Source organism: Dicentrarchus labrax, unplaced genomic scaffold (genome assembly GCF_905237075.1).
Source record: "Dicentrarchus labrax unplaced genomic scaffold, dlabrax2021, whole genome shotgun sequence".
In the NCBI taxonomy this organism is placed as follows: Eukaryota; Metazoa; Chordata; class Actinopteri; family Moronidae; genus Dicentrarchus; species Dicentrarchus labrax.
In genome coordinates, this window is record NW_026136705.1 from 15,553,537 (window position 1) to 15,573,693 (window position 20,157).

Sequence of the window (20,157 nt, forward strand, 5' to 3'; positions counted from 1 at the left end):
TGTATTTGGTTAATTAAAAATGTTCAATGATTAATAATATTATATAGTAATGCTCCATTATTGCTCATTATATCTCATTATGTCCCGTAAGTCAGAAAGTTTTGACTGTAAAAAACACCAACAAAAATCATCAGTGGGTCAATCTAAGAGTGATTTATTTGCTGGTAGAAAGAAAAAAGGATAACATATTTTTGACTAATCAAGTTAAAGGTGTTGGAAACAATGGGACATGGAGGAAGTCAAGGCTAGAGAAAAATGTATTTTCATCTTTGAAGTTATCTTTTAATCACCATATAAGGCTGATCAGAGGGGCAGTGGGGTCAGTGTGTTTGGGACAACCAGAAGACAAATAGGGGCTGACATGAGGACCATTTGGGCAGATAAGACACGCTTGAGCTGACGGGAGGGGCATAAAATGCTACCATTTGGACCCAGACATATCTTGCTTATTTTGCTCATAGCTTCCACTCTTCAGTCTACCAGTAGCTACTCCCTAACCAGGACCCACATTAGGCAGGAGAGGATAAACCACAATCAAGGAACAATAGTAGGCCATAGGCTACATATGGTTTATAAAATAATCTCCTATATCATAACATTGTCATGTTATGAATCATCATGTTATGAATCGTATTCAGAAGGATATAGCAGTACATTACACACAGCATTGTCTGAATATCTGATATTGTTTTGATCACAGTGATTAAGCAGAATTTGTCAGTAACCCTCCACTGCCCTCCAGGCATTGAGGGCCAGATTTGAGGAAATCTGATTATTAGACTGCATGAAGGGCCCTTGCCTCCTGTCTGCTCCCAGCAGGGGCCCTGCTAGGAGTTTGGTATGAGCAGGTGGAGGAAGGGTAAAAGCCTAAAATGGCCACCATACCCTACTCAACATCACCATCACTTGCAGCAGCAGCAGCAGCAGTACCACCTCAGAAGCCCATCCCCTAGCGTCCGTCCAGGGTATGTACCCTGTATGCGCATGGGCGGAGAGACTGCCGCTGTGCGCTGATATTATTGTAAGAGTAATTTCTTTTTTACGAAAATGGCGTCTAGTCAGGGAGGTGTGGGAGCTGTAACGGCTCTACAAAGCCATCACTACTCTAGCGGACCTCACTGGAGCCCGGGTATCAGCCAGTACCAGCACCAGCAGCAGCACCACACGGCCCGCAGCCTGGACCGGGCTCTGGAGGATGCCGTGTGCTCGGGGCTACTGAACCTGAGCGGTAGGAAGCTGAGGGAGTACCCGGGGATGAGCTACGATCTGACCGATACAACACAAGCAGGTGGGTTGCTGTGTTGCGTGCATGGACTTACAGGAAAAACCACGAGAGTCAGTGCGCTTAATGTAGAAATGCGCTCACGGATTTACGCGTTATTAAGCGCAGCAGCATGCCCGTGTTGTGCGTGGATTTTTGTCTGGGTTTCTGGATAGAGGCGCATTAACGTGGATGTGACAATATTTAAAGGGGTATTGCGTCCACTGGGCTGGCTTCTGTAAATTCACATATACACCCTGGTTGTAATCACTGTCCACTCGGGCTCATATATCACTCCGGTTTACTGCACAAGGGGCTCGGCTGCCGTTCGTGTGGTTGTTTTGGTCGACGCCAACAGCTTTTTATTGCCCCCCCCTTGAGGCACATGAATGAGACGGCAGGCGCACCCAAGTCAGGCGCTGTGCAGTGGTTTGTACACCGAGCTGCAGTTGATTTGGCTCCGGGCTGCTGGAGCAGAATATGAATGAACCCACAGAGCCCAGTTGTAAATTCTTGCTCACTGAATATCTTTTTTTTTTTTTTTTTGCTGAGCATGTCATACACGTTCGTTTCTTCTTCTTTTTTTTTTTTTTTTTTTTTTTTGACATCTTCGGCACAACCAGACAAAAGATGCAGCGTACTTGCAGCCTCACCCCCCCTCCGCCCCCCTGCCTGCCTGCCTGGGTGCATATGCCCATATATCCCATAATCTGTCAGAGAGGAGGAAGACACTGGTCTGCTTTTGGTTATGAAGGTTGATAGCAGTTTATTTGGCTTTGGTCTGTTTTATCGGGTTTCTGCAAAGAGGTATTTAGAATAATGTGCTCATATAAGTCAGTCAGTAGGTCAGCGTTAGACTCACGTTTTCTGGAGGCGGTGTTATCAGGGTCAGGTCATACATACTCATTTGTATTAGACATGGCGCTTTAGGAGAAGGGCTTCTCTGACTTATACACATGAAGAACCCCATGATGGCACCTGATAAGATTGTATTACACTTTAGAAGAATATCTGTGGTTGTGAATTAGTGTAAAAAAAAAAAATATTATTAATTAGTCACCCTCCGTCATTATGTTGGATAGGTCTGTTGTGCTGGATCTCAGAGTGATAGTTTCCTCCTCTGAGATGTCCACATACCATATGGTGTTACTTTGTCATGTGCAGCTAGAGCCCTAACCCCAAGGGGATTTCAATTTTCTGCTCAAAGATTTTGGTTCCTCTTCATACCCAGACAGGTTTTTTTTTCTCGTAATCCTAACCTTTTTGAAAACTGGAATCTAAAGTTAGGTAAAGATATGTAGTAGACCATAATATATTAATTCTAGACATTAATTAAGCTGGCTCCAGCCTCTGGGGACAAATCACAGGTAGGTTATAGGTTTGTTTCACACTAACCAGATATTTTGAACATGAGTGCCGATTGTTGCTTTTCTGTGTCAGTGATCCAGATGTGTAAAGATAATGTGCTTGCAATGGATCCCTGATCTGACATGAAGCAGTATTTTATTAAGTAGCATGGTGATATGATGTAATATAATAATGTCATTTTCTTGTGCCAGAATAGTTATGCAGGTTGCCTTCGGGGGAAGACTGACACAAGAGGAAGTTAGTATGCACTATTTCTGGACTGCTGGGCTGAATGTACACATGATACAGTCTCTACCTAAAGCGAAACTATCTGGATTAATCAAGATTGTTGCATATAGGATTTTAAAATGACTGCCGTTATCATGAGCGCACATTAAATAACACTGGTAGTGTCATACGAGATACATATATACATTTCTGTCACACCTTTACTTACACAGTGAATAATCCCCATCACTGTGAAAGCTGCAGTGTTTTCCTCTCTTTTTCACATCTTCATTTTGACGCCTTGATTAAAAGGTGTGCCAGAGGGATGTCTCACTTACTTTCGAATGTGCAAGGAGAGATCAACACCTCGCAGCTACCATCCTTCACGTCGACTACAATCTCTGCTGTGAAAAGACGCAGCTCATTCAGATTTAAAATGGCAATTTCTTCCGAGATGAAAAGACAAATCCAGTAATTAAAACCAGTTCTCTCTTTGCAGGACTATTGGAATGTTTTGTAATGGAAGTCAGCAGGTGCAGCCTTTTTACTCTATTTTTAGTGGAAGAAATGACAGACTCCCCTGAAAACTAATTGATAGTATGAGTCTTTATGTCTGTGGAACATTTAGATTAGGACCCTTAACTGAGGCATTATCATGGTACCCCACATTAATTGGGTGTTTCATCCCATTGCTGGTTTTGGAACTTAAAATATTTTTTTTTATATAGAACAGGGTCTAACTGAGTGGCCCCCATCTGACTAATGAGCAGCAGAAGGCTTCAGTGTGTGCAGACTGAGAAAGAGAGAGGCCTGCTCACACAAGGGTGTCTGTTTGCAGTGTGCTACTGGCAGTTTGTCTCCAGTCAGTTTGTTTTCCCATGGGAAAGTGCGAGAGCTCTGAGCTGCTGCCCTGACCTTGGAGAGCGGCTGGTGAGCAGTGCATCAACCTGGGCAGATGTTCAGGTTCATACACGCCCCTGCCTGCCATTACCCTGCTCCCTAGGGCGCACACACACACACGCACACACACACAGACAGACACACACACACACACACACACACACACACACACACACACACACACACACACACACACACACACACTAGATGGTGTGCAAGGTGCTTCCACTGCAGCACCATTCAGTCGGTTTACATGTGAGCCGTCATTGTCAGACATACAACAAAGTGTAGGAGGCTCAGCTGCTGCACTGTGTGTGTGGTAGCTCAGGGGAATCCTAATAAACAGATGCATTTTTAAACCCACAAATTTGTTTGGTTTCTGAGAGAACATAATGACTTATTTACAGTATACTTAAGAATGTGGGTCATGCAGTAGATTGTGGTTTTAGTTTATATTCCCTTGTTTTATCACTCTGTTGCAAAATTGAAGGCTGCACAGAATCACACACTACAAATCTATCGCCTTCTTGCACATTCTTGCATCCTCTATCAAGGGTTTGGTGTCATATATAACAGCCAAATGAAAAGAGGTCAAAGAAAAGATAAAAAACTTGTGATTTTTGACGCCAACTGAGGGTACATGTGATGTGATGATTTGACAGCCAAGAACAAACCAAAAGCTGCAAGATTCACTGCGTGTCATGCCCAAACTCCTATAGAGTACTGCTGAGAGCTGGTTGAAACAGGTGACCAAATTAATTTGATTGTGTGTGACTTAAAGCACACAGTATGTCTCACACTGTAAGAATGCTTCTCCGTCGTTACATTCCTGAGAAGTTTAGCCCTTCAAGACTGTTTGTGAAGGACAATCGCCACAAGGACACAAGAATTATCAAGCCGGCATTCTTGGATTAAATAGTAGACTAGTGTAAATACCACAAGTGTCACTGCTCATTAAAGAGTGCATTGCAGGCCAACTCATTCAAAAGACTTCAAGAGACTTGGCAGTTAAAAACACAACACAGCACTACACTGTGCTTGGTGTTTCTTGAAATCAAATCAAATATTCTGGGCGTCTTATGAAAGCCTATCGTGTCTGCTCGTGTCATGGCTGCTCTGTGAAGAGTAACAGAAGCTGTTGGGAGGCTGTTTGAAAGAACGGGCTCCCAAAAAATACATTTTTACATGACCCACACAATATAGAAGATACAGACTGCACCCTTTACTCTTTTTCTTTACTTCTAAATAGTTTTTGAGCAATCACATCCATATAAGTGTAGTCTGAAACTGGTGATTCTTCCCTCAGGGCCCCTTCTGGGTGTATGTTTGCATGTCTAGACAACACATATGCATACCTGTCAGCAAGAACACAATGCCTTATCAAATGAAGGATGCCACTGATATTAGTATGATACTCATAGACCTTTTTTTTCCACAGCAGCCATTTTGACATGAAATAGTAGGTTAAAAACTTACTAGGTGTTATCAATGACACTAATTAAGGTTCTGTTCCATTCACTGTAGCAGAGACTACCGCTCCAGTGAGCCAACATTCACAGTAGCAGCACCCGGACTCTATCTGACCTGAATGTAACAGAACCTTAACTCATATTCACCTGTGTTTACCCTGTTATTTCATGTCAAAATGGCTGCTTTATTGTCACACTGTAAAAAAGTTCCTCTGTAACTAGAGGTTTTAATCATACAATATGATTGAGGGTTAAATAACTAACACTGCAATATATAGGAAACAAACATTGTGTACTATACACTGTGTGTGTATATATTATGTGGACATTAATATTTTGTGTACGATTGAATCTGTCTGCATATACCCATATGTGTGGGGTTGCTGAGTGTGGACTGATGAAGTTTATATCTTAGGGGACATATGTGGTGGAGAAGTGTAGCTTCTGTGTGACTTTAAAGCATGAACTACACAGTGAGTAGTGAAATGCCCCACAGACAACCCCCGACGAAGAAGCTGAGCAAATACAGCTGATCCAGAGACTGTCCAATCCCCCTGGCCAGACCACCCACAGCCCAGCCCAACCACTCCACCAACATCCGCCAGGTCACCCACAAGAGAACACACCTCTGCACTTACCCACTCCCAAACACTGCCAGTGATTCGGTGACACCCAATGTGGTCCAAAAGGTCCTGAGTCATCCTGGACACCAGCCTACCTTCCTACCAGATCCCATTAGGGTATCTATTGGAGCAGATTTATAGCAGGAGCACAGTTGACTCACCATCAAACACCTGAGTCCATACCCAGACACGCTCTATATGCACAGAAGGTACCTGCCTGCCCTGAACACCCAGCAGCACTCCTGACAACACCCAAAACCTCAGCCAGACACTGTGGTCACGTCTGCTGCAGGGCGCAGATGATTAACCACAATTAATCAAGTTTTTGTCATGTTCCTTCCCTGTTTTCATTCAACTGAACCGTATAGTAAAGTTGAGGTGCTACAGTAAATACCTTTATGATTTCAGTATTTTATTTCTGTTTCTCTGCGGATTTCTTGAAGACCACACGTGATATGGTTGTGCTTTTGTATTAAGCAGGGCTGCAACTAATGACTTCATTATCGATTAATACGTTAATATGTTTATGTTTTCTCGATTAGTTGTTGTCAGAAAATAGTGAGAAATGTTTATCACTGTTTCCCGAAGCCCAAGGTGACTTCCTCAAATCTCTTGTTTTGTCCACAACCCAAAGATATTCAGTTTACTGTCAAGAAAGGACTAAATAATGTTTTTCTAAAAAATTTACTCAAAACAATGAATTTAATTTAATTGTTAACAACAATCGATTAATCGACTAATAGTTGTAGCTCCAGTATTGGATGGTAACAGGTTTTTAATTGCAATCTTAAAACTATTATATCCTGTTTACTATCCCCCTGCAGCTACATGCATTAGAGAGTGAGAGAGAGAGAGAGAGAGAGAGAGAGAGAGAGAGAGAGAGAGAGACTGAGAGACTGTGGTCTGTTATTTGCCCCAGCACTCAGCAGGACATCTATTAGTATGGAGTTTGCTGTGTCATGGGAAGACTTAGCCTTACAATATCTGCAATAGCAACATAAATGAATAGATTGCTGATGTGGCCAGAGGGTGCAGCAGAGTGGAGCCTTGGTTTAGGGCTCGTCTGCCTGGCGGGCTCTGTCCTGCGGGAGCTCAGGGCGACCAGCAGGTGGATAAAAGGCCCACTGTGGGCTGCAGATGGTGCATGGCCTGGGTTGGAGGAGGGAAAAGGGGATGGAGATGGACAGGCTCACAAAGACTGCCTCCACCCACCCCCATTTCTCATCGACCCACATGATTCCACCTCTACAGAAGAATCCCCCAGTTGTGGGGCTGGAGGGAGTGAGGTGGGGAAGTCGTCTATGTACAGCTGGGTTACAGAATCAAGGTCTGAGCCTCAGGGAGAGGCAAAATTTACTCTTAATGGAAAATGAGTATACCCTGTGACCTCAGCTTTAGTCCGTCCCCATGTGCTAATTTCTGTTTCCCTTAACCCTTTCGACTTCTTTTGCCTTTGTGCCACTGACTGACTCATGGTCTGCTTCTCACTTCTGCTTACTGGCTGCTGTCAGTGCACACAGAGTGAGGCCTGTCTGGTCTATAGTTAGTAATTTAAGGCTTGACAGAAAAAATGCATATGCCTATTTAAAGGCACGGACACAACTCACACACAGTTTTATAAACATGACGCCATATAACCTCAGGGAGGTTACATTACAAATGCTATTTGAATAAAAGCTATTGATACGACATTTTGTTTATTCTTTATGCTATGCTTATCTGTCCAGGGTAAACAGAAACCTCTTGACAGTAAGTCAGTGAGTGTTACAGTAAAGTCCATGTAGCTTAATTGACTAATAAAGGGTGGTAGCTATATGTAACTGCACGCATTAAAGGGGGTGGTGGTGCAGTAGTGTTCGCTTTTCCGACAGTACGGATATAGCACTTCAGTTAGGTGGGACCGAATAATTGAAAGCTGTTTTTGTCTGTGGCTCTGCAGCTCCTCACATAGGTCTTTAAGTATTGTGTCACCCGGAGATAATTCAGAAGACAGGATCGTTCACACACACATACGCAGACGCACACACACACACACACACACACACACACAGACACACACACGCCATTTGCAGCTACTGAATCAATACATGTCTGAAGGTGAAGTCGATGTAAGGCAACCTCTATACGTATTGTTCTCATAAGTCCCCATGTATCCTCATGTTTCCTGGTTAAAAGGCTACTGTTTGTGTCGCACTTTAGAGAGTACGAGAGAAAGATACTGTGGAATTGTGTGTGTGTGTGTGTGTGTGTGTGCATGGAAATGTCTTGGGATGTGCAAGCGAATCAGCAGCCTTGAGGGATAATGTGCCTTAACTCCGGCTTTTTGCGTGATCCAAAGGCATGTAGACCTCCGGGATTGAGTCTGATTGATGATGTATATTAAAATTTAGTACATGATGCGTGTGTATGGAAATGTAATGAGCTTAACCATCGGTATCTGCCTGAGCATCCTCCTCTACCACCTCTACTCTGACACTCTTGGGGCAAGAGAGCCAGTATCTAAATATTTTATCATGAGAGGCAGATGCAGATGAGAGGCTGTGCTCATATTCATTGACTGGGGCAGGGATTACATTCATATTCTTGTTGCAGATTAGAAGCACCCACTCTTAGCTGATTAATGCAGGGCTGTGAGTTTGCAGCTTCAGTAGTAAAGCAGAGCACATGAGTTATAGTCAGGTCTGTTCGAACTGTGTTACACTTTTAATTCCAGCTGGTCTTTTATTGATATAGCATCAGTATTTACCAACTTTACCTTTCTCATGGAATAAATGTAATAATTTATTGAAAAATATAATTTAAAATATATAGAAAATATACTTGGATATATAGAAAATATACTTGGATATATAGAAATATGACGTGTTTTACAATACATGCCAATGCTTTATTTTCTTTTCAACAATACTTTGATTTACTATATCTCAATATCCATGGAAAATATATGGCAATGCTTTTAGCTTCTAGCATGGCGTGGCTCAAGAGATGGTACTGTTTGTCATTCAGTCCATGGCTTTGGTCCAGACTGAAATATCTCAACAACTGCAAGAGGATGGGTTGCAATGAAATTTTGTCCAGAGATTCATCTTTCCCGGAGGATGAATTTTATTGGCTTTGGTGATCTCCTGACTTCTCCTCTAATGGAGGTTCACATTTCTGGTTTTCAAATAAATATTTTTAACAATTTTTGGATTGGTTGCCAGGACACAATGTCTCCCTCAGGATAAATTTTGATAAATTTGTTGATTTCATTAATTTAAACCTCCCTTTTTTATTACCATTTGCTTGTTATCTTCTCTTGCTTGCAACTGATCTTTGATCCAAAAGAAAAGATGTGGAGTGAGTTCTAAAACTTTCCATCCATTCATACTTATCTAAAGCCATTACTGTGCCACTCCCAGTGACATCGATATTGGAAATACTGAGATATTACACTGCTACGAACACTCAAACCTTCAAGGCCCAAGACTCTGGTGTAATCTTAGACTAGTGTTCGATGAAGAGGCGCACTACCCATCTCTCCGTCACAGACACGTATTGATTAGTCTTTCAAGCCTATGGCCTTATGCCTAAAGCAATCCTAATGGACAGTGCCAAGATCTTGAAAAGATTGTAATGTGTATGTATGTTCAAAGTATACACATTCCATCAGCTCCTTTTCCTCCGCCCTGCAGATTTGTCCAAGAATCGCCTCACAGAAATCCCACCAGAAGTGTGTCTGTTCGCCCCCCTCGAGTCGCTCAACCTCTACCACAACTGCATCAAGTGCGTCCCAGAAGCCATTATCAATCTGCAGATGCTGACTTATCTTGACATCAGGTGGGTCATTGCTAACACTTCAGTTTTGGTTCCTTTGTTTTATTATATAGATTCAACAAAATTGTATATATGCGTGTGTTTGGTTTTATATCTCTCAGGAAGTGCTTGTTCTCCATTTCAGTACACTAACAGGGGAAAAATGCTTATATGAAAGAGAGGCATTTCCTCTTTTGCTGAAACTCAATTCCCAATGATACTCACAGGCTTCTGTATACTGTTTTAAATTTAGGTCAATGTTTTATCTTTCTCTACAGCCGAAATCTTCTATCAGTTTTGCCAAAATACTTGTTCAGCCTCCCCCTCAAAGTTCTGCTTGTGAGCAACAACAAGCTTGTGTCCATCCCCGAGGAAATCGGCAAGGCCAAAGAGTTGATGGAACTGGTGAGCAGCGTGTACGTGTTAGTGCATATGAACTTCTGCATATTATACTGCCAGAGTAATCCCATTTCTTTTGTCTCCCTTTGCAGGATGTGAGCTGTAATGAGATCCAGGTGCTACCAGCTCAGGTGGGGAGGCTCCAAGCCTTACGAGAACTCAACATCAGGAAGAACTGTCTTCACATGCTGCCTGAGGGTCAGTCCATCACTGCTGATGATCTCAGCCACGGCTGTTGCCAACACAAAGGCATTACCTTTTCAGGTTGTCTGTCGGTCCCATTTTCTTGAACCGGATATCTTCAGAATTTCCACAAATTTGGCATAGACATTCACTTTGAAAACGGCATTATTTGGTCAAATTTCAAAGTCACTGTGATCTCAAGAGCTGATGCGATAATTATTAATATTTTTTTAACTATCCATCATTCATTATTTAGTTTGACTAGGTGTGGCAAACGTACTAGTCTCGCAGCCAAGAATCACAGTGTTTGTTTTGTGTTAGCTGTCATGTTGCCATTAAAGAAGGTGAAACCCCATTGATGAAGATGAACAACAAGTAGCAAGCACTGCTTTCATACAACAGAAGCGAAGGAAACCTCTATAAAATAAAAATAAAATATATTAAGCCATGCTTAAACAATTCTCAACCGTAACACAACAAACTGTGCAGCCTCTGAAGATAACAGACTAGTGCATGTGTTGCAATCAGCGCTGTTCTCAAGACCACTTTTGATGAGTCCAAGACCAGGACAAGTCGAGGCCCAGTCAAGAACAAGAGTCAAAAAAAATGTTTTGCAATTCCATTGCTTATAAACATGGTTACGAGGCGGCCAATGTCAATACCCATTGTAGATTAGGTCTAATCCACCAGCATGACAAAGCCTACAATATGTTCTGCATTTCATCACATTCAATTAAAGATGTTTTTGAAACTCCTCTCGTCTGTACTTGCAGAGTTGGCTGACCTGCCTCTCATTCGACTTGATTTTTCCTGCAATAAGATCACAGAGATTCCTGCAGCCTACAGGAAGCTCAGGCAGCTGCAGCACATCATTCTAGACAACAATCCTATGCAGTCTCCACCCGCACAGGTATATGCATTTATCTCATAACTGTGTTTTTGCATAATATGTGGGCTTCAAATATGTATATGGTGTCAACATGCGGCACCAATGTTTTTTATAAAGATTTCCTGTATGTGGTTCATACGTCGTGTCCCTCACTCCTTACTCAACCTGGTGCAACTGCACCATCTACTGGATGAATGAACACAATTTCTTTGTAATTGTTAGAACAACTCTATTTCTATGTTTCAGATTTGTCTGAAGGGCAAAGTGCACATATTCAAGTACCTGAACATCCAGGCGTGTAGGATGGACAAGAAGCCAGACACCCTGGACCTCCCCTCCCTCGGGAAACGTTGCCTCCCACAGCCACTTACAGATAGGTACTGATAACATAACACACAATGCACCTACTTCTTTAACGTTTCTGTTCCTTCATGCCCGCATGGTATGGTATCTGGGATTCTTAATGAGTTCTTTGTTTTTGCATATTTCCAGCATGGAAGATTTTTATCCCAGTAAGAACCACGGCCCTGACTCTGGAATTGGTAGTGACAATGGTGACAAGAGGCTGTCTACAACTGAGGTCGGTGTTCAAACACTCAACATTAACTGATTGCATTGCCAAGGCATGATGAGCATGTTATGTGTGTTACCACTTACTTGAACATTTTGAAATACATAAATGTCAACCGTGTGGAATTTTCTTTCTTTTCTAACGGTGTGTTAAGCAAAGTTTAAGTGCTGCTTTAAGTGCTAAGAAAATGTGGGCAGAAAATACAAAATAATGGCAAATATTGCAACTAGGTAGTAGAATATCTGACAAGAATTGATTTGGTCAAATTCGCACAGGTATGTCTGGCTAGACGCTCAGGGTTGTAGCTATAATCTCCAAGTCAACAGTGGTAACGCAGATGAAGTAGAGGGTGTTTTAGGTGAAAGTGTGACGCATATCCTGCAGCACAATCATTAATAATGTGTATGATTACCTGAATATAGGAATCATTGTGTTTTTTGAGATGTTTTTTATCTACAGACACCAGGGGTCGCCTTCCATGTAGTCTGCTATTTTTCTACAGTAGCCCAGAATGTACAAACCAAACGCCGGCTGTAGAGGGAGCCTGTTGCATTTTTCACATAGTTTCTCCTACATACAGCCTGTTCTTATTCCCAGGTTGTCAAATACAGACACAAGTGGTGTTCAGTTAGTTGCAATCTACAACTTCACTGCTAGATGCCACTAAATTAAACAAACTGGTCCTTTAAAATGAAAACTACATGCAAACATTTCTTTTAAAAATATATTAGAAATTGCAATAGTAAGATGCAGGTACAAAGACCAGCACATAAGCCCATCTGAACCCAACTTATAGTTCACTCCTCGTTCTTTTCTTCTCCTGCAGCCTTCAGATGATGACACTGTCAGCCTGCACTCACAGGTTTCAGAGACAGCCCGTGCGGATGCCCTTTCGCTCCTCTCAAAAATGGATTCTTGCAAAGGTTACCGAAAATAAGTATCACATATTCCCTTTGAAAGCAATAACAGAGACTCGGGGTTGTTGAATGAAGTGCCTAGAATATAACAGTTTATGTGATGAACGCGGATGCTTCCTCCCTCTATCAGATCAGGATCTCTATGACTTTATAGAGCCAAACCCGGATGAGGATCCTGCTCTGTCAGAGTCTGATGGGCAGCAGAGCAGTCATGTGTCTTGTATAAAGGTATGAATCAATCTGTTTATCAATAGGATGATTACAAAAATAAAAGAAGGAGGTTCATAGGAGATAAAATCAATTTCTGGTTATTGGTTCCTGACATTGTGCGTGTGTGTGTTTTAGGAACTGGAGAAAGTTCTTAACATGTCTCACCAAAGCAAAGATAAAGACAGCTGGAAAGAGGAGTCTGGGTGAGTTTGTTAGTCAGTACAGTAATCAAACAATCAACCGGCACGTCTTGTACCAGACACTTTTTTCTTGTCTCATTCTTTACAAAAACCATGCAAATCATTTTTGACTGCAAAGACTGCAAAAACTGTAATAGACTAGCCGTCGACCTGGATACGTTTACAGATACAGATCTGCAGCTGCTGTTTTTCAGTGTGAACCAAACATTTTGGGAAAGATGTTTTTCTTACTATCTATTTTTTAATTCACCCTAATTGTGAAAATACATACTACTTGTGTACAGAAAAAAGGGGTTTTTAAATATATCAGGTGGTTACAAATCAGCTATTTCAATACATTTCCCAAAATGAGTCACACAGCACTGACTAATGGTTACGGTAGATGCCAGCTCAAGCAGTCAACTAGATGGGAAACCCCTAGTGCACAATAGCACCTTGAATCACCAGCTGCAAATACAGATAGCAGCCATCACTCTTTGTGCAAGTTGTGTATCAGTTTAAAACATCTGCCAGTATTTTGGGATGTTTAGACTGCAAAATGGTTATCATGTGCAGCCTTGATTTAGCCACCACAACAAATTTAATGTGGATATGTTTAGATTACATAATTTAGTTTACATACACATGACTAAGTCAAAGAAGTTTTAGTGTTTTAACAGCTGTACTGAGGCTTTCTGAATTTATTGTTTAGGTGATGTGGAATGCTCGCTTCTCTATTATGTTATGCCAAAAATGTCATGTAAGCTACGCATTGTACAATTTCTGGTGATAATAAATACTTCAATCTGAACTTTTCACAGTTCTGATAAGGAGCAGCTAGTTGAGGAAGAGGATGATGAGCTGAAGGAGGTGCTGGATCTGAGGAAGATTGCCGTTCAGCTTCTGCAGCAGGAGCAGCAGAATAGGTGTGTGGTTCTCCTCTTTCTCCTCCTAACAAAAGCCATCACCAAACTTAATGAAAACACTCTGCTCTGCCATTACTTTATATCTCCATTCATTACACTGCTTAAATCCACCTCTTTCTTCTCTGACTGTCTCCATTATCCTCATTATGTTGTATACTCATGTGAGCTGCTCCCATTGGTCAGGTGAACAGATTAGAGGGAGGAAGATTGTTTCCCAGAATTTGATATTTATTTGCATTCTTCAGGCTGAAACTGTACAACTGTGTTCCTCAGTATCCACACAGTTTTCCATGACATCAACAAATACCGCTCCATCATCACCATTTTACCTCTTTCACCTCTGCATATCAAATTCTTATCAGCACTTCGCTTACTCTCTTGTTCCCTGCTTTCTCTCCTCCACTCGGCTGCTGCACGTTTGATGTAATGCATTACAAACGCTTCTAGACGACGTTCCTTAATTTGCAGAGCAGAGAGTCTTATTCACCGACGAAGAGTGACTGGCCGGGCGCACAGGTAGATGGATTTTCTTTCAATTAATCAATCCATCAACAGGTAGATAACCGCTGATCGAGTCAAACAAATGTGTGTTTCCATATCTACGGTACAGTACACAATTAATGCTTTTAAAAACACACATTCCCATCCAGGCTTTAATGGGGTTTTTTGCCCTATGATTGGTGGATCAGTATTTGGAAACCGAAGCTTTTTCTTTGCTTGAACTTTTGAATATTTCCATATTTGAAGTGAAATTAGCTCATCTTTACCGTGAGCTGGTTTGCGCAAGCTTAAAGAGGAAGTCAAGCAGATACTCTTAAATACTCTCCCATCCATTGTGCAGATGAATTGCCATTTGTTGCTCAGTTGGTGAAACTTCTGTTGAATCTGACTCAGCCCATTGTTTTATTTTCGCAGGTCATCCATGTTTGTAAACATGTAACTGTAAATGGTTGACAATCTGCTTGCATCATTAAATATGAGTCATTGTTTTGACTCATCCTTTGACAACGTGCGTACACCCTGTAACTTGAGTCATTGCCGTGACTGAACTTAGGATTGTATGCACGCATCATGTAACATTAGTTACATGAATGCTGTTTTAACAGTTGTTGTTTATGTGCAGCTCTGTAACCGCACCTGCATCTGTTTCCATCTGCAGATTCCTAAGTCACTCTGGCAGCTCCAGCAGCAAACCGAGGCCCCCGGCTCAGACCGCTCGTAGGTATGTACTGTTCAGTCCTGCTGAAGCATATATTTGTAGTGGAGTCCTCATAGAGGGCATAGTAATGACCACCTGGGACCGAGCAATATATCTACAGCATATAATAATTGTTATATGCTGTTTGATGAAAAACTCATGTGTCCAGAGACAGTGAACTTTGGAAGAAATATAGATTTTTTCAGAATATACTGTAGCCCATTTTCAAATAAAAAATCGAATTGAGAGGCAAGGTATTTTCTTCCAATATGATATAATAGATTGCATTAGATCCTACTGATTAAACTGGTGATTTTTTTTAATGATTTATCCTGTAGTCCATAAAATGATTTAAATAATACTGTAAAAATGCCCGTCACAATATACAGGAGCCAAACATTACAATTTTTCTTCCGTTCAAAACACAAAGATGTTACATTTAAAAGATATAAAAGATAACAACAGATTCTCACATTTTATCTTCTGAAACCAGCTAGTGTCTCCCATTTCTGTAGTGTTTAACTTGAAGACATTGAGCCTCATGCAAGAACCACTCATACAAACAGTGTTCAAACAGAAAAGGTTCTTTCACAGGGGGCCATAGTGTCTTTAATGTTATATAATACTGTGATACAATTACCTGATGCTACTCGTGTCTTTATTCTAGTGCTTCTCTGGATGAAGGAAGTAGTGGAGCATCAGTGCTGAGTGGACAGGTACAAACCTTTTTACTTCAAAGCAAACATAATATCAGTAATATTTCACATATGTGGTGTTTATCAGTTACTTCGTTTGTGGTTGCAACTCCCATTCCTAATGTGATGTTGCTGCTTTTACAGCCTTCTTCGTCCTGCTCCTTTGATGGCAGCCTGAAGATGGATCAGTCGGATTCAGAGCCAAAGTGGCCCGAAGTTCCACCCGTCCTCAATCAGAATGAAGATCGCAGGAGGAACAAGTACCTGAGAAAAGATTATCTGAAGGTGTGCATACGTCTCTTAATTGATGGCTGGTTAAAATCAATATTCCGCAGAACACGCCTTGTTAGATGCCTGAGGATAATTCTTAGGCAACTGAATTGTTTTCTTTGGTTTTGAGATATTCATCTCTATAAAATTCCTGTTACTACCCAAGTTTATGGGAATTATGAGAGTTTTGTTTGTGGTGCTCTCACAACTGAAAGGATACATTTGAAAAACTTATCAGCAGTGTGTATCCGGACAATGTGGACAGTCCACAGATCTCACTGTAGACACTGTTTTAACGGGGTCTGCTTCTTTGTTTATTCCAATAAAGTGAGGTCTGTTGATTCTCCAGAGTAACTGGGACAATTTTATTTTTTTCAACTCTTTGAGCGCCACTTTTTCCACTTTTATATTTGGGTCGCAGTTTTCAGCCAGGTATCTAAGAACCTGGTCCAGTAAAACGTACAACTATCTGCATTGCTTGACACCATTACTGGTGGCAGAAAACATGTTGTGTGTGATTTAAAAGGTGAAAACATTTGCATCAGTTAAGATCCTTGAGAAAGTGCCAGGTTTTTCTCAAGAATCAGGAAATAATGTATGACTTTAATGATTTTATTAAACATTTGCATTCGTGGTCAAAAACTGGTCCAACCTGAGACCATGAGTACAAATGAAGTAAAACAATTAGTGTTGAATGATAATTTTTTTTTTTTTCTTTTCCAGTACAAGTGTCAGAGTGCTCGTAAAAACTCCAGTGGGAATGACGACAATGAGGTTGGTGACAGATAAAAAACTAAATATCTTATCATCTAAAAACTTCTTTCACTGCTGTCATAATGCTGTACTCTGATTGTAATGAATGCTTTGTCTTCAGGATGGCTTGCGCAACGCTGACTTCAGCACCACCCTGACTGTGTTTGGGTTAAAGCCAAGATCAGGTAATAGACAAGTGTTTTTTTTTATGACCTTTACTGTGTTAAATTCTGGCTCGCTGTTTTTCCTTTTCACTGCAATAATAAGCATGGGTTTAAAAATAACCTTCCACACGGTTATTATTTTAAACGTTTGTTGGATATCACCCATGCATGTCAATTGTGACATCAGTTTGTGCACATTTGAATGCCCTCTTCAGATTTCTCAATAAAAAAAAAAATACTAGAAACTCTTAAGACTTGATAAAGAAGAAGCTTAAGTAAATATTTGAAATTGGTAAACAGCAAAACATATTTGGAAATTACATTGTTTTTTGTATCAGTGGAGTGGAAAAAAGTCTTCGAATCAATGGAATTAGCTAGATTAGTCTATATTTGGTGCAGTTGGCTTGCACTTGCTGAAAGTATTACCACGAAGCTTGAAGAAACACTGAGACAGCGCCCTATTGTAACCTAAGCCTGATATCTGTTGTAATGTGAACATTTTCCTCTCCATGTGAAGCCAAAAAATTTTTTTAGGTGGAGTCTTTTCTCTGGAAGTGGGAAAGGTTTCTGAGGAACTGTTGATCTGTTCTATATCAGTGCATTAGCAGTCAAGTCAAGACACAACAGGAGTAGTGTCTCTTTTCCTGATGAGATTTATTTAGGTGCTACAAAGACATTGTGTATTAATAATTTATGACATAATGTCAAAACACTGGTGGTGGATCCCTTACTTCAGTAAAACTGACCACATTGAAAAATACTCAGTCACATTAAAAGTCCTTCATTGAAAGTGTTACTTAAAGATCCAGTTTGTAACAGGATCTGTTGGCAGAAATTGAATATAATATCAATTTCAGTTTAGAGTGTAGAATGATCTATGCGGGTGTACGGGAGCGGGTCCTCTTCCAACGGGTCCGCCATGTTGAACTGCCATGTTTCTACAGTAGCCCAGAACGGACAAACCAAACACTGCCTCTATGTAGGGCCTTTTTGCGATTTATGTGGACACCATAGATTCTCCTACACGTCTGGAGTAAAGGGTGGTTGGTTGCAATGTGCAATCTCATTACTAGATGCCACTAGAGGCTACTGAATGTGCAGATTGCAACTAACTCAACAAGACTAAAGCCTGTATTTGACGACATGGGAATGAGAACAGGCTGTAAAGTGTCTAGGATAAACTACGGTGGCCACGAGACTGGTAGGAAATGCAAAAGGCGGTATCTACAGCCAGTGTTTGGTTTGTCTGTTCTGGGCTACTGTATAAACAGTACGCTGGCGACCGACAGCGTATGTAGACCAAAATGTTTCATTCTAAGGTAGGGAAAACAGGATTCCTATATTCAGGTGATTGTACACTAATGAAAACAAGCCTATAAATATATACCATTTCTGCCAATAGATTCTCCTAAATGTTACATACTGGACCTTTAAGTAGAAGTGAAATTGTGAATTTGTTTTAAAATAAGAGCTGAACTCATTGGAAGATTACCCTCTTTGAATTTTGTCTTATATTTAAAGGTGCAAGAATGCATCATGTCTCACATCGTTTTCCAGCTCCTCATTTACCGGATCATGATGGCATGTACAATCGGACAAATGAAGATGCATTCACTGGACTTTTGACTATTGCTGCACACAAATTTAAATACTCAATCTTGCGACACATGATGTGATAAATTACAGCCCATGGTTTATGACTTCTCCTAAATTAAATTATATTTGGAAAACATTAAAATCGTATATGGTAAGAAACTGAGTTTCCAGAAATAAAGGAACCAATTCTGGTAATTTAACTGGGCTGCAATTCTAACAAAATAGTTTCATGAGGAGTTGTGGGAAATGTACTTGCCCATACAATGTTGCAGTATCTAAAGATAAAAGGTGACGCCAGAACTGTGATCTTAGACATTCTCTAGAAACTTTGGTTTTTGACCATATCAAATTACTGATTAAACTAAACTATACTTAACTATTTGGCAGAATTTCCTAGTCAGTGGCAATGGAATGTGTTCGTTTCTTATCACACTGACCTATGCTTGACTTTCTAGGATTATCAGTTATCACTGTTTCTAGTATTTTCTTCTCTTGTATCTCACTGTGTGTTACCTGTAACTGTACCCTTCATTTATCACTTCAGCCTTCACCAGAGGAAGCCGCCAGGAGTACGCCTCGACAGACCCCAGTTTCACCATGAGGAGGAAGATGGAGCACTTGAGAGAGGAAATGGAACAGATAGGACTCTTACGGCAGGTCAGAAGCCTCACTGTTTGTTTGTGCATTTGCATTTTGCACAAAGCGTCAGGTCATTCACAGGCAAAAGTCTGCCAGATCCTGCCTTTGTTCCAGTGTTTATACCTTAAGGTGAATAAGTGACATCTAAATCAAATGTCCAGGGGATTGTGTGTGCTCTTACTAAGTGTTCTCATTTAGCGGCACGTAAGTGTCACTTGGATTCTAAGAAGCTGAGTCATACTGTACAATGAATCAACCATATGACTCTTCCCATTGTGTAAGGCCCATTTAGTGGAGAGTTTATGTTCATAGTTTTTGTAGCAGTCATAGTGCTGGCTCGTACTAGTACTTTTTACTTGCTAGTAAAATTTGTAATTTCTTAGCAATAGAAGTATTTTTGCAGTCGTAGTAGCAGTTTATGAAGTGCTAAACTACGTTCTTTCTAATAATGCAGTTAAACCTGATACTCGTAATGTAGCACTAATATAAAGAAGCCTTGTTAGGGTGCCAAGTCTTCTTATCACAGAGGAGGCTATGTTTCGACAATTGCTGCCATTTTCAGACCATGTGTTGGCACACAAATCACATTCCAATGTGTTGTCTCTAACTAAAACTCTGACTTGACAATCGGTACAGCATATGACACCCGCTCTCCTCAGACTCTCGATTCGGGTAAGAAAAAGCTCTTTAATGAGAAAAAAATGTCCCAGGATGGACAGACATTCAATAGATATCATGTTTACAGGAGAAACCAAAAAAGGTAAAAAATTAAAGTATGGACAATCAAGATTACAAAAAATGAAGATGAATTGTAAAGGTTTATTAAGATGGATCCGGTAAGGTGTTAAGCTTCAGGAGTTGCCAAACAGACCTGAGCCACATGACCTCCTCTCCACTATAAAGACCTGGAATGAAGACTACACAAACACAAAGCAGCTCACACAC

At 40.9% G+C, this 20,157-nt stretch overlaps 1 protein-coding gene across 3 annotated transcripts in view; it reads left to right on the forward strand.

The window, feature by feature from the left end:
- The first annotated feature begins 909 nt into the window (after positions 1-909).
- lrch2 (leucine-rich repeats and calponin homology (CH) domain containing 2) overlaps positions 910-20,157 on the forward strand; it is a 29,349-nt gene continuing 10,101 nt past the window's right edge. The window contains exons 1-18 of one of the 3 annotated variants that reach the window (XM_051402072.1): positions 910-1,288; positions 9,503-9,647; positions 9,902-10,028; positions 10,115-10,220; positions 10,979-11,115; positions 11,341-11,471; positions 11,587-11,674; positions 12,492-12,588; positions 12,713-12,810; positions 12,928-12,995; positions 13,793-13,897; positions 14,366-14,413; positions 15,057-15,119; positions 15,763-15,811; positions 15,935-16,075; positions 16,784-16,834; positions 16,935-16,998; positions 19,118-19,230. In XM_051402072.1, coding sequence (XP_051258032.1) covers positions 1,048-1,288; positions 9,503-9,647; positions 9,902-10,028; positions 10,115-10,220; positions 10,979-11,115; positions 11,341-11,471; positions 11,587-11,674; positions 12,492-12,588; positions 12,713-12,810; positions 12,928-12,995; positions 13,793-13,897; positions 14,366-14,413; positions 15,057-15,119; positions 15,763-15,811; positions 15,935-16,075; positions 16,784-16,834; positions 16,935-16,998; positions 19,118-19,230 — 1,872 coding nt within the window. In that variant the 5' untranslated portion in view covers positions 910-1,047. Of the gene's footprint in view, positions 1,289-9,502; positions 9,648-9,901; positions 10,029-10,114; positions 10,221-10,978; positions 11,116-11,340; positions 11,472-11,586; positions 11,675-12,491; positions 12,589-12,712; positions 12,811-12,927; positions 12,996-13,792; positions 13,898-14,344; positions 14,414-15,056; positions 15,120-15,762; positions 15,812-15,934; positions 16,076-16,783; positions 16,835-16,934; positions 16,999-19,117; positions 19,231-20,157 lie in introns of all 3 variants that reach the window. The other 2 variants (XM_051402071.1, XM_051402073.1) reach the window with 2 other exon arrangements.